At 41.9% G+C, this 15,002-nt stretch overlaps 1 protein-coding gene across 1 annotated transcript in view; it reads right to left on the reverse strand.

Annotated features, from left to right (window-relative positions):
* Positions 1-3,184, reverse strand: part of PXT1 (peroxisomal testis enriched protein 1) — a 33,928-nt gene extending 30,744 nt beyond the window's left edge. The window contains exon 1 of the mRNA XM_019029577.2: positions 3,013-3,184. Coding sequence (XP_018885122.1) covers positions 3,013-3,181 — 169 coding nt within the window. The 5' untranslated portion in view covers positions 3,182-3,184. The remainder of the gene's footprint in view (positions 1-3,012) is intronic.
* Positions 3,185-15,002: the final 11,818 nt, after the last annotated feature.

Raw genomic sequence — 15,002 nt, forward strand, 5'->3', positions numbered from 1 at the left:
ACTTCTGCCCCTTGTCAAATCACTCCATTCCCGCACAGCAATGGTGGGCAGGGCCTCCTTTTGCTTTTACTCATCTTTGTTTCCCCAGGAGTTTCTAATTTCCCTTAAATGATGTGTATCAGGATGGTTGCTCTGGACTTCCCACGACCCTCAACTCTTCTAAGAAAATGTGGCTTTGAATTCCCCATACAAAAATTATGTATTTTCCCCCGAAGAGTTATGTTTGTATGTGTAGAGCGCCCCCAAAGAGATAAATCTTGGCTTCAGCGAGTCACATTCCTGCCTTGTGATTTCCATTTTCAGTCTGTCTGTGTCACAGCCCCGGACAGAAGCCACTGAGGGGAGAGGTGGACCTCCTCAATCTCCTGCTTCCTCAGTAAGAGTTTTCCTCTGGACAGTACTTAGGCATTTTCTCAGGCTCCCCGCCAGAGAGCGCCGCCAGGTCCTCGGAACCACCTCGCGCACTTTAGCTGGGCGCGCGACCCGCGCAACCAGTGAGACCCCCGCTCCCGCCCTAGGCTTTCTGTGGTGGAAAAAGCGCGCGCGCGGACGAGCAGGTTAGGCGATAGAGGTCACGTGGGCCAGCTGTGGCCAATGGGGAGCGCACATGGCGGTGCGGCCGGCGGCGGCGCGCGCGTAGCTCGCCTCGGGCTACTGGCGTGAGCGGGAGTTAGGGAGGCCGGGTGCCCGAATTACACACACCAGCGTTATTTATTCTATCAGTCTTTGGTTACTCTATCTGGCGTTCTCGACGCCGTAATAACAAGTTCGTGCTCCCTCATTCCGCACATCCCTCATTTCTTCAGTGGTATCATAAAGATGAAGGGGAGAAACGCGCTGCTGCCTGAACAGAAAGGCAACCCAGGTGTCCTGGGCCAGAAGTGGGAGGACACGGGAGACAGCACTTTATTGGAAGATCCCTGGTTTCTAATTTTTTGGCAGGCATTGAAAGCACATTGGTGGCCCACCAGACTACCAGTCACTAATGAGATTTGACATATAACTCGCGTATGGTAAAACGGGAGTTCTAGGCATGAAAACAAGCATGTACGTTAGCTAGTGGGTTGTTAACTCTAAATCAAGGGCAGCAGCGTTAGTAACTTCACCTGCCTCTTCTTTTGAAGTGAAACTGTAATTAGGAAAGCATTTGAGGCAAAAGTAGCAACGCCCACAGAACGCCTCAGAAGACAGCGATCAGCTTCACAAGGAATCTGAGGATCAGGAGGTAGAGTGTGAAAACATACTGGAAAGAGTTTACAATAAAACAAAATCTTAGAATAGTGGCGACGATTGCACAACGTTATGAGTATACTAAAACCCTCTGTACCGTACACTTTAAAAGGGTGAACTTTATGTTAAGTGAATTACGTCTCTTAAAAAAAGTTACAAGTTCCTAGAAGGTGTTCATAGGTGACACAATCTCAGACTTTGGGGAATAATTGTTGTTGACAACGGAATTAACAAATGAAGATTCAGGCGGAGCGCAGTGGCTCACGCCTGTAATCCCAGCACTTTGGGAGACCGAGGAGGGCAGATCACGAGGCCAGGAGATCAAGACCATCCTGGCTAACACGGTGGAACCCCGTCTCTACTAAAAATACAAAAATGAGCCGGGCGTGGTGGCGGGCGCCTGTAGTCCCAGATACTCGGGAGGCTGAGGCAGGAGAATGGCGTGAACCTGGGAGGCGGAGCTACAGTGAGCCGAGATCGCGCCACTGCACTCCAGCCTGGGTGACAGTGCGAGACTCCGTCTCAAAAAAACAAAAACAAAAACAAATGAAGATTCAAAATTTCAGTCAATTCAGTGCTTTCTAAAAAATGGATACCAGGCCGGTCGCGGTGGCTCACACCTGTAATCCCAGTACTTTGGGAGGCCGAGGCGGGCGGATCACTTGAGGTCAGGAGTCCAGCCTGGCCAACATGGTGAAACCCCCGGCTCTACTAAAAATACAAAAATTAGCCGGGCATGCAGTGAACCGAGTCTGTACCAGTGCACTCCAACCTGGGCGACAAAGTGAGACTCTATCTCAAAAAAAAAAAAAATCTGGTGTGGTGGCAAGCAACTATCAGGATGCTTGAAATTTCCCTTTCTCAAGTGGCATGTAATTCTTTTAAAATTAGATATTAGGTTGAAGTTAATGTTCATAATCCCTCTCAGGTATCTAGCATATTTTTTATCTGAAAGCCTAAAACCTCATAAATTTACCTAACACTGTCCTTTAATGCTCTTCAAAACATAAAACTTTAATTTTCCAGCATTCTGGGACATTTAGGAATCACACATTTTTGCAAAGCAAAATTCCAAATGTATCTTTCCTTCATGTTCTCTCCTCTAGTGGCAAAATCAAGAAGAAATCTAATCTGAATGTTCCCTACCTTAACAATACTGACACTGTCAGGTCCAATTTAAAGACTAATTTTTATTAAAAGATAAATTTGATCTATTTTAGCCCATTTGGGATTACCTTAATTGGTCGTCACAGCAATGATTCAGGGCTAATGGAAACTAAAGAGATTTAGTACCACGAAGCAAAGTCACTTTTAGATTTTTGCCACCTAAGAACTGGGATGAATAATTTTCTTATAGTTCATATTTAAATAATATATTTAATGTGGGTTGGGCACGGTAGCTCACACCTGTAAATCTAGCACTTTGGGAGGCCTATGAGGGGGGATCAGTTGAGGTCAGGGGTTCGAGACCAGCCTGGCCAACATGATGAAACCCCCTCTCTACTAAAAATATTTTAAAAATTAGCCCAGCGTGGTGGTGGGCGCCTGCAATCCCAGCTACTCGGGAGGCTGAGGCAGGAGAATCGCTTAAACCCAGGAGCCAGAGGTTGCAGAGAGCTGAGATGGCACCACTGCACTTCAGCCTGGGTGACAGAGCGAGACTCTGTCTCAAAAAACAAAAACAAAAAATATATATATTTAATGTCCAATTTTATGGTCTTAATATCAAGAAAAACACATGCTAAGTAAACTATTTATCTTAGTTTAATCCAAATATCTTACCTGGGTTCCTTGACATGGCTGGAACTGGCTGGGAGCTGACAAGTTGGGTCATGTATGCCTTCTGAAAACTGTATTTTACCCACAGTGATTTGCAACAATGTGTTACTTTGGGAGATGGATTGAGAACTTCTTTAGTTTCATAAACAATGCCATCATGTTTTTTCTTCATGTTTTTTCCCTGTTGAAAAACATATTTTCAGAGGCTTTCCCCCATTTCTCAGTAAATATTTGGTATTTTAGATAAATATTAATGTTTTAACAATATCAGCAGCATTTATTCCACATATAAGAGAGTTATGGATTGGGGTAGAAGGTGGACCAGAGTGATCCCTAAGGTCTTTTTAGATTTAGTTAAACATCTTTCTAGGCTGCCGCATCCTTATCACCTATTACACCGGCCTGCATCCTTATCTCCCATTAGTCTTTCTTCTCTCTCTCTCTCTCGCTTTTTTTTTTTTTTTTTTTTTTTTTGAGACAGAGTTTTGCTCTTGTTGCCCAGGCTGGAGTGCCATGGCCCCATCTCGGCTCACCACAACCTCTGCCTTCTGGGTTCAAGCAATTATCCTGCCTCAGCCTCCTGAGTAGCTGGGATCACAGGCATGCTCCACCACGCCTGGCTAATTTTGTATTTTTAGTAGAAACAGGGTTTCACCATGTCGGCCAGGCTGGTCTAAAACTCCTGACCTCAGGTGATCCGCCTGCCTCAGCCTCCCAAAGTGTTGGGATTACAGGCGTGAGCCACAGCACCTGGCCTCTTCTCAAGAGCCACATTCCATAAGGGGAAGTGTGTAAATTGGTACACTGAGAAAAAGAGAGACAAATGGGTATAGCCAAAATAAAGTAGATCAAAACCTAGAGAGGCGGAGAGGGGTGGAGATGGAATACAACACACTCTTTGTCCTATTTCCTCGTGTGTGTGTGTGTGTGTGTGTTTCCTCCCCAAAACAATTCTCATAGTCCTCTTTGATCCTTCATACACACACATTCTGTCTCTGCAGACACTAATATGAAGATTACTCTTCCGCCCCCTTTCCCTTTTCCCCTCCAATATTGTAGAATCAATCCAAATGAGATGAAGAATTGCATTAGGACTTTTTTTTTTTCTTTTTTTTTTTTGAGACAGAGTCTTGCTCTGTCGCCCAGGCTGGAGTGCAGATCTCGGCTCACTGCAACCTCTCCCTCCTGGGTTCAAGCAATTCTCCTGCCTCACCCTCCCGAGTAGCTGGGACTACAGGTGCGTGCCACCATGCCCAGCTAATTTTTATATTTTTAGTAGAGACGGGGTTTCACCATATTGGCCAGGCTGGTCTTAAACTGCTGACCTCGTGATCTGCCCTCCTCAGCCTCCCAAAGTGCTGGGATTACAGGTGTGAGCCACCATGCCAGGCCGCATTATGACTTGTTGTCTTCCTGGGCATTTAATTCTTTTGACTTGAAGGGTGGCCACAGAGTTCAAAACTTTCTGTTCTACCTCCTAAATCTACCTTCTATTCTAACTTCTAAATCTAAGTTACTGGAAAGGGAAAGAATGGCTAAGATCACAATGAGCTGCTAAGATAATAGAGGTGGACTTCAGGAGCCTTACATCAGTGCTGTCTAATAAAAATAAGTGAACCACATATATGATTTTAAGTTTTCTAGTAGCTACATTTAATAAGTAAAAAGAAATGAGTAAAATTAATTTTAATGATATATTTTATTTAATCTAATATATCCCCAAATAAATCTAAATATTGTCATTTCAACATGTAATCAATATAAAAAATTATTAATGAAATATTTCACATTCTTATTAATTTAAGTCAAGTCTTCAAAATCTGGTATGCATTTTGCACTTACAGCACATCTCAATTCAGACTAGGCATATTTTGGGTGCTCAGTAGCCACATGCAGCCAGTGGCTACTGTACTGTACTTTACTGGACGGCCAGCCATACAAACCAAGGGGAGAAAGATTGTCAAATAGAATTGTGACTCACCGTTTTTCAAATGTACCATATTTTCCAGTGTAGACTGCTACCTCAATGTATTGCTTAAGTTTGTAATTCAGGCCAGACTGGGGGATAGGGAGCTGAGAAACGAGGTGTTGTGGGTTTCTGGGCATTTTTAGTGCCTTGGGCAGCCTGGCATTTTAACTGGACTCATTAGGCAAACTTCTGACCCTAATTTGATTTGTCAGGTAAGACATGCTGTTCAGCTCATGTGTCAGAGCCAGATCAGCCCTGGATGAACTGATAAAAGTATTAAAATTCCTGGCCGGGCGCGGGGGCTGACGCCTGTAATTCAGCACTTTGAGAGGCTGAGGCGGGCGGATCATGAGGTCAGAAGATCAAGACCATCCTGGCTAACACGGTGAAACCCTGTCTCTACTAAAAATTCAAAAAATTAGCCAGGCGTGATGGCACGCACCTGTAGTCCCAGCTACTCGGGAGGCTGAGGCAGGAGACTGGCTTGAACCCTAGAGGTGGAGGTTGCACTGAGCCGAGATCGCAACAGAGCGAGACTGAAAAAAAAAAAAAAAAAAGACAACTATTCCTAAATGAGCAAAGTTGATAATCCAGATGTAGCTACCAGGCGAGTTTCTTACCTGAAAGAGCTGGCCGGCTGACAGCTTTACCCATCAGCCCATTGTGAAACTGTAATTTTGTACTAGTCATTCATGTGACATTGCTAGACAGCTGAGAATAAAATACCTAACCACAGCCTTTTAAATTAAACTATCAAGAATGTTGGATTTTATTTTTCCCAAGTAGGTTTTTATTATAATTTCCCCCAAACAATACCGCAGGATGTTAATAGGTATTCACTGAAAATAATTAATGCTAATTATATTTTTCATCTAAAACTTTTTTTTTTTTTGAGACGGAGTCTCTCGCTCTATCACCCAGGCTGTAGTGCAGTGGTGCCACCAAGCCCAGCTAATTTCTGTATTTTTAGTAGAGACGGGGTTTCACCAAGTTGGCCAGGCTGGTCTCGGACTCCCAACCTCAGGTGATCCACCCACCTCGGCCTCCCAAAGTATTGGGATTACACGCATAAGCCACCGCGCACAGCCTAAAACTTATTTTAAAATATATGTCAGGACCAGAAGTGGTGTGGCTTATGCCTGGAATCCCAGTACTTTGGGAGGCTGAAGTGGGCTGATCGTTTGAGCTCAGGAGTTTGAGAACAGCCTGGGCAACATGGTGAAATCTGGTCTCTACAAAAAAATACACAAATTAGCCTAGTGGGGGGGCACACCTGTAATCCCAGCTACTCAGGAAGCTGAGGTGGGAGAATCACTTGAGTCCAGAAAATTGAGGCTGCAATAAGCCATGTTTACACCACTGCATTCCAGCCTGGGGTACAAAGTGAGAGTGAGACCCTGTCTCAAAAAAAAAAAAAAGAAAAGAAAAAAAAGAAAAAGAAAAAATTTATGCATATATATGTATACATATGCCAGAAAAACACTATGCTCTTTTATGTAACTGTTCGTATAACTGGATAATTACCAGGCCAGACGCAGTGGCTCACCCTTGTAAACCCAGCACTTTGGGAGGCAGAGGCGGGTGGATCAATTGAGGTCAGGAGTTCTAGACCAGCCTAGCCAACATGGTGAAACCCCGTCTCTACTAAAAATACAAAAACTAGCTGGGCGTGGTGGTGCATGCCTGTAATCTCAGCTACTCAGGAGGCTGAGGCAGGAGAATAGCTTGAGCCTGAGAGGCAGAGGTTGCAGTGAGCCAAGACGGCACCACTGCACTCCAATCTGGGCAACAGAGTGAGACCCTGTCTCAAAAAAAAAAAAAAAAATTGCATAATTACCCTTAAGAAATGTTGGCCCTACCTGAAAATATGATATAACCAGGAAATCTCAGAATTGATGAAAGCATGAGAATATATCTGCACATGCTTCAGCAACCATTTAGTTGATGTATGTTGTCTATTTAATAATTACTGGTTTATGTTAGGTATCTTGTTATTATTATTATTATTTTCTTTTTCTTCACTTTTCTTTTTTCTTTTTTTTTTTTTTTGAGATGGAGTTTCACTCCTTTTGTCCAGGCTGGAGTGCAATGGTGCAATCTCGGTTCACTGCAACCTCCACCTCCCAGGTTCAAGCGATTCTCCTGCCTCAGCCTCCTGTGTATCTGGGATTACAGGGGCACACCACCATGCCTGGCTAATTTTTTATTTTTAGTAGAGATAGGGTTTCACCATGTTGGCCAGGCTGGTCTCGAACTCCTGACCTCAAGTGATCCACCCACCTCGGCCTCCCAAAGGGCTGGGATTACAGGTGTGAGCCACCATGCTGGGCTAAGTCTTATTATTTTGATATATATTTACGAAAGTTTTTACTTAACAAAATAATTTATCTTCTTTGTGGGTTGTTCTGATATAAAGCTTAAAATACATTAGAAGTAAAGCTTTTGGCCAGGCACAGTGGCTCGCGCCTGTAATCCCAGCACTTTGGGAGGCCCAGATAGGTGGATAGGTGGATCACTTGAGATCAGGAGCTCAAGACTAGCCTGGCCAACATGGCAAAACCTTGTCTCTACTAAAAGTACAAAACTTGGCCAGGCGTAGTGGCGTGACTGTAGTCCCAGCTACTTGGGAGGCTGAGGCAGGAAAATCGCCTGAACCCGGGAAGCAGAGGTTGCAGTGGGGTGAGATCGCACCAGTGTACTACAGCTTGGGTGACAGAGCGACACTCCATCTCAAAAAAAAAAAAGTAAATCTCTTATCATTTCTTCTGTCAATTAATTATTAATTCATCTATGGGCTCACATTTTGCTGTCTATGTGTTGTAGGTTAAATAACAGCTTCACAAAATGTCCACATCCTAATTCCCAGAACCTGTGAATATGTTACCCTACCTGGCAGAATGGACTCTGTAGATGTAATTATATTAAAGCTCTTGAGATGAAGAGATTATCCTGGATTAGCTAGGCCCAACCTAATCACATAATCCTTAGAGAGGGAGGCAAGAGGGCCAGATTCACAGAAAGAAATGTGACAATGGAAGCAGAGGTCAGAGTGACATGAGAAGAATCTATCTATAACCCAAGGAATGCAGGCAGCCTCTAGAAGCCGAAAAAGATAAGGAGATGGATTCTCTCCTAGAGCCTCCAGATGGAATGCAACCCTGCCAACTCATTTTAGACTTCTGACCCCTAGAACTGTAAGACAAATTTGTATTGTTTTAAGCCACTAAGTTTGTGGTCATTTGTTACAGCAACAGTAGAAAACTTATATACTACGTTAATCTGAGTGCATAATATTGTTAGTAAATTGTCATTTTATTTTATTTTTTTTAAATTTTTTGAGACAAAGTCTCGCTCTGTCACCCAGGCTGGAGTGCAGTGGCCCAAGCTGGAGTGCAATGCCGCGATCTTGGCTCACTGCAACTTCCACCTCCCAGGCTCAAGCAATTCTCCTGCCTCAGCCTCCCGAGTAGCTGGGATTACAGGAGCTCACCACCACGCCCAGCTAATTTTTGTATTTCTTACTAGAGATAGGGTTTCACCATGTTGGCCAGGCTGGTCTCAAACTCCTGACCTCAAGTGATACACCCTCCTCGGCCTCCCAAAGTGCTGGGATTACAGGCGTGAGCCACCATGCCTGGCCGTAAATTGTCATTTTAAAAGTGTTCATTGTAAGATAAATTTGGGAATGTAATTATGGAAAAACTATACTATAAAATGGGCTCTTGTCCATAGCAATAAACAGATGATCATAATAACTAGGAATGCTGAACTCTAAATAATTACTTATTAGTGATGGCAACTGTAAATTAAGCTACAAATCTTTACAGCAAGCAGTGTATGTTGGTTGACAATGAAAAATATTGATCTCTTACTGAATGCCAGGCACTGCTCTGGACCCTGGGGATATAGCAGTGAACAAGACACACATTGTTCCTTTTCTTGCGGAGCTACAGTCTAGCAGAAGAAAGAGGCTATATTAGAGTCATGTTGGACGTTACAAGAGTACATTGGCCCAGCACGGTGGCTCATGCCTGTAATCCCAACACTTTGGGAAGCTGAGGTGGGCTGATCACTTGAGATCAGGAGTTCAGGAACAGCCTGGGCAACATGATGAAACCGTGTCTCTACAAAAAATAGAAAAATTAGCTGGGTGTAGTGGCATGTGCCTGTGGTCCCAGCTACTCAGAAGGCTGAGGTGGAAGGATCACTTGAGTCTGGGAGGCAGAGGTTGTAGTGAGCCGTGATTGGGCTACTGCACTCCAGCCTGGGCAATAGAGTGAAACCCTGCCTAAAAAATATATATATATCTATCTAAACCAGGCGTGGTGGCTTATGCCTGTAATCCTAGCACTTTGGGAGGCCGAGGTGAGGATATCGTTTGAGGTCAGGAGTTTGAGACCAGCCTGGCTAACATGGTGAAACCCCATCTCCACTAAAAATACAAAAATTAGCCGGGCATGGTGGTGGGCATCTGTAATCCCAGATACTCAGGAAGCTGAGGCGGGAGAATCGCTTGAACCTGGGAGGCAGAGGTTGCAGTGAGCCGAGATTGCGCCACTGCAATCCAGCCTGGGCCACAGAGCAAGACTCGTCTCAACAAATTAAAATATTTAAAAAAAAGTATATACAGATAGATAGATAGATATAATATATCATGAGGGGTGGACCTAACCTAGTCTAGATGGTCAGGAAGGACTCATCTAGGAATGATGTTTAAGTTAGGACCTAAAATTTGACTTGGAATTAGCCTGGAGGGAGGATGAGTGAGGGAAAAAGAATGTCCGGGAGAGCTGAACACCAAATGCAAAAGCCCAAAGGTAGTAAAGAATTCAAGGCATGTAAAGAACTAAAAATAAAAACAGAACTTTCAATTCAAAATAGCTGAGATCTTCCCCATGCCACTCTCAAAAATAACAATTGGGGGGAAATACACAGAAACACTGATTTCATTTTTCTTGAACTGAGACTCACCTCAAACCACAATGCCTAAAAATAGAAAATGGATAGAGGCTATTAAAGGACTTAGCAGATCCAAGGAAGGTCAAGCCTAAGTGCTTAGAGAAGGAGAAACCAAGGAGAAGCAAGGTATGTCTCCCTGAGGAGCCCTGGAAAGACTCAGGTATCAGAAGCAGTGACGTGCAGAGGGAAGTTAAAGGAAGGGAGATAGATGGGAGAAATGTAGTGCTTCAAAAAGGACACTTGTTTGAAAATCTGTTTAAGAAGTAGTCAGGTCTCCCAGAGCCCCACCCTATCTAATGTAATCAAGCTATACTTTTACTTCCATAGGAAACGGGAAATGCCACCTCTGGAGAAAGTAAACTAAAGGAGTTACAGATAGGGGGACACTTGGCATAGATCAGAGTGGGAGTCAGACATATTACTGAAAAGAAAACACCCAGGCCTCTTCTCCTGCATAGATGTAGAACTTCATAACCAGGTTCTACTCTCTAGCAGGAAAAAAAAAAAAAAAAAGGTACTTCTTAGGGGAAAAAAACCTGACATATTGGTGGCTCCCATAGAAAAAGCCTCCAGTGAATTCTTTCAATTGATAAGACTCAAGCATATACTTAGAATTTCCAATTAGCTTTTAGGACTTTATTCTTAAAATATAAATGTACAAAAATCATCGGATACTAGAGGAAAATCTGCAACATAAAAAAAATTCTAAACCTCAAGCATGGAGGAATCAGGGGGGAAAAGAATCACAAAACTGAGACAATGCAGGGAGCATAAAAATACTTCAAAGAAATTATATCATCAGAGAAATATGATATCCATGAAACAAGAACAGGATGCTAAAAGAAGAAACACTATAAGAATAAACAAAAGCAGCTGGAAATTACAAATACTATAATTAGAAATCTGCAAAAAAATATACATTTTGAAAGATAAAGACAAAAAAAGTGCTCCAAAAGAGAATGACCTTGGAGATTGTTACAATTCAGGAAAAGTCATGAGAAGATTCTACAAGAAAACTGCTCTGATGTCCTTAAGAAATCAGTGTCATGGGGGAACAAAATGGTAGGCAGATGGGGAAGGGCATTGCTCTACATGAAAAGAGGCTAGGCCGGGCACGGTGGTTCATGCCTGTAATCCCAACATTTTGGGAGGCCGAGGCGGGCGGATCACGAGGTCAGCAGATCGAGACCATCCTGGCTAACATGGTGAAACCTGTCTCTACCAAAAAATACAAAAAAAAAAAATTAGCCAGGTGTGGTGGCAGGCATCTGTAGTCTCAGCTTCTCGGGAGGCTGAGGCAGGAGAATGGCATGAACCTGGGAGGCAGAGATTGTGGTGAGCTCTGCACTCCACTGCACTCCAGCCTGGGTAACAGAACAAGACTCTGTCTCAGGAAAAAAAAAAAAAAAAAAAAAAAAGAAAGAAAAGAAAAGAGGCTAAAGAGATAAGAAAGCCAAATGCAATTTTGAAGTGAGATGTCATATTGTCCGCCACTTACTTTCAAATAGTTCAGCAAAATAGATAAATATAAAAATAAAGAAAATATGAGAAAATGTTAACAACTGTTTAATCTATTATAAGTAGTGGATATACTAGTGTTGGCTGTATTTGTCTTAAACTTCCTTTATATTTGAAATTTTTCATAATAAATAGCCATAGAAATAAAGCAAATATTGGGAGCTCACTGCAGTGAGCTATGATCATGCCAATGCACTCCAGCCTGGTTGACAGAGTAAGACCCTGTCTCTAAAAAAAAGAAAAAGAAAAAGAAAAGAAACAAAGAAATGCAAAAAAAATCCCAGAACAAAAGGACATATGTTTCCAGGATGAAAAGGCCCAGCATGACGAATGGAAAAGACCTAAACCAATATATACACACACATCTTGGAATGTACACACACAGCAAAATGTTGATGATTATTGCATCTAAGTAATGGGTATACTTGTTGAAATACTATACCCTCAACTTTTTATGTTTGAAATTTTTCATAATAAAAAAGTCAGGAGAGATCTAAAAGTTAATAAAATTTTATGTTAATGTCTCTAAGAATTGTGGCCTATTTTGAAAAGCAATAAATAAATTAGTTGACTCCAACCAAATGAGGTAGCCATTATAGGCTCCAATCGGAATGGAACATTAATGACATAACTGAAATTCTCCTTAGTTTTGATGAAATAGTTGGGTGTATAAAGGCCAAATAAAATCAAATCTATACTTGTAATTTCCAAGAGAAGTTCGTTTATAAGAGAATCAATAATCATGCATATTTATAACATTATCAGGTGTACGATAGATGCTTAAGTACTTGAGAAGGTTTGTCAGTCAGACAATTCAGGTATATAAAGAAGAAATAAAATATTTGAAATATCTGTGGTTTGAAAAGATTTGTCTTTAGTTAAGTGGCAAAAGCCCCTTTTCAATTGATTGTGAAAATTTGCTAGCCTTTTAACTAAAACAATAAAATGTATCAGCTGAAATGTTATAATTTTCTCTTTATGCCTCTTTTAACAGCTTAGGGAGATTAACTTTTCTGAAAGGTACTTTTATGTGATTGAAAATCACCCTTGAAGGTAATAAAAACTCAATTGTCACAGAAGACAAATATGGACAATAAAAAAGATAAATTAGAGTATCTAGAAGTTACAATATCTGAATAATAAGAATTCCAGAAAAAAAAAAAGAAAAAAGAAAAATTAGCAAAAGCTTTAGAGAAGAAATTATCAAAGAAACAAATGCGGCCAGGTGTGATGGCTCATGTCTTTAATCCCAGCATTTGGGAGGCTGAGGAGGGAAGATTGCTTCAGCCCAGAAGTTGGAGAACCCCATCTCTATAAAAAATTTTAAAAATTAACCAGGCCAGGTGCAATGGCTTACGCCTGTAATCCCAGCACTTCGAGAGGTCAAGGCAGGAGGATCGCTTGAGCCCAGAAGTTCAAGACCAGCCTGGCCAAGATAGGTAGACCCCCATCTCTACAAAAAAAATTTTTTTTTTAATTAGCTGGACATGGTGCTCCGCTCCTGTAGTCCAGCTACTCAGGTGGCTGAGGCAGGAGGATACTTGAGCCCAGGAGTTTCAGGCCGCAGTGAGCTATGACCACGCCACTGCACTCCAGCCTGGGTGACAGAGTAAGACCCTGTCCCTAAGAAAAGAAAAGAAACAAACAAATGCAAGAAAACATCGCAGAACAAAAGAACATAATATGTCTCCAGGATGAAAAGGCCCAGAACAACAAATGGAAAAGACCTAAACCAATATACACACACACATCTTGGAATTCATCAATGATAAACAGTAGATCCTAAAATCTTCCAGATTGAAAAAAAATCAATTAAGAACAAACTTGATGGCACTATTGGAAGTTAGAAGACAGCAGAGCTTTCAAAATCCTGAGAGAAAATGTTTTCCAATCTAGACTGTACACCTACTCACACTAACAAACAAGTAAGACTAGAATAAACCCCCTTTTCCTGCAACATCTCAAAAAATTAATCTCCCTTGCATCAGGAAGCTAGTGGAGAAGGGAAGGGCTCTACCAAAAGAAAGGAGTAAGTCAACGGAGATGAAAGCAGGGATCCTGGAAAACAAGACTGTGCCATAAACTTTTTCAAAAAATAAACTGCTTAACAATGATTGGTTTTTAAATGATGTGCCTGGATTCATTTAATAAAAATTAATTAAAAAAAAAAGCAAGCCAAAAAAAAAAAAGAAAAGCCAGCATGATTGCAGAGTACTGAGTAAGTGGCACAAAATAAGAAAAGATACATAGGTAGGGGCCAAATCATGCAGGGCTTTAGATTTTGTCCTAAAAAAAAAGTGAGAAACTCTTTAAGGAATTTAAACATAGGGATGACCTGATGGGATTTCTGTTTTAAAAGATCACTTTGGCTACTGGATGGAGGTGGTTTGGAAGCAGGCAAGAGACCATTGTAGTAATTCAATAATCCACTAGGACAGAAGCACTGGAGATGGAAAGGAGATAAATTTGAGATTTAGGAACTAGAATTGATTGATTAGAAAATGGGATGATAAGTAGAAAATAATCATGGATAATGCCAGGGTTTTGATGATTCCTTAAGTAAGTGGGTCATAGTGGCAGTTACTAAACCAGAGAGCACCAGCACGGAATTAACATTTTGCCTTGTTTGGTACTGGGTTGTATCTGGGGGAGGGATGCAATGGCAGGAAATGATGAGTTCAATTTTGGATATACTTAGTGTTTGAGGTATGTGAAAGTCATTCAAGTAAAGATGTTAAGTGGGCATTTGCCAATATGAATTTGGAGCTCAGAAGAGAGGTCAGGACTGGAAAAACAAATGTGAATCATTATCATAAGGAATAGGAAAAATGCCATGTAAGTAAAAGGAACTCTCTTGTGTCCATTAGGAAATATTTATTAAATTCTTACTATGTGTCAGGCATCAAACTAGATGCAAGGTTACAACAGTGAACAAAAATTTCACAGTATGGGATATTTGATAAGTAGACTTCAACTAGGGTGTACTAGTCTCTAGGGGGCATTGTTCAAAATGTTGGGGTGCAATTGTACAGTTACATTAATGTGAGGTTATATTCAAATATAGAGGCCAAGTGCGGTGGCTCATGCCTGTAATCCCAGCACTTTGGGAGGCTGAGGTGGGCGGATCACTTGAGGTTAGGAGTTCAAGACCAGCCTGGCCAACACGGTGAAACCCCTGTCTCTACTAAAAATACAAAAATTAGCCGGGCGTGGTGTCACGGGCCTATAATCCTAGCTACTCGGGAGGCTGAGGCAGGAGAATCGCTTGAACCTAGGAGGTGGAGGTTGCAGTGACCCGAGATTATACCACTGCACTCCAGCCTGAGCGACAGAGCGAGACTCCATCTCAAAACAAACAAACAAAACCAAAAAAAACCCAAATTTAATAGGTAGAGTCAGGTATGTCAGACCTCCTCCAATGCCTGTAAAGGTCCTGCCCTCCACAAAAAAATTGTCCTACGTTCTGTATGTTGACTGTCCCTCTGGATATTCATGTAGGCAAAAAATCCAGTTATAATGATCTGAATCTAGAACTTGTCTGTTTCAC

The sequence above is a fragment of the Gorilla gorilla genome, chromosome 5 (genome assembly GCF_029281585.2).
Source record: "Gorilla gorilla gorilla isolate KB3781 chromosome 5, NHGRI_mGorGor1-v2.1_pri, whole genome shotgun sequence".
Classification (NCBI taxonomy): domain Eukaryota; kingdom Metazoa; phylum Chordata; class Mammalia; order Primates; family Hominidae; genus Gorilla; species Gorilla gorilla.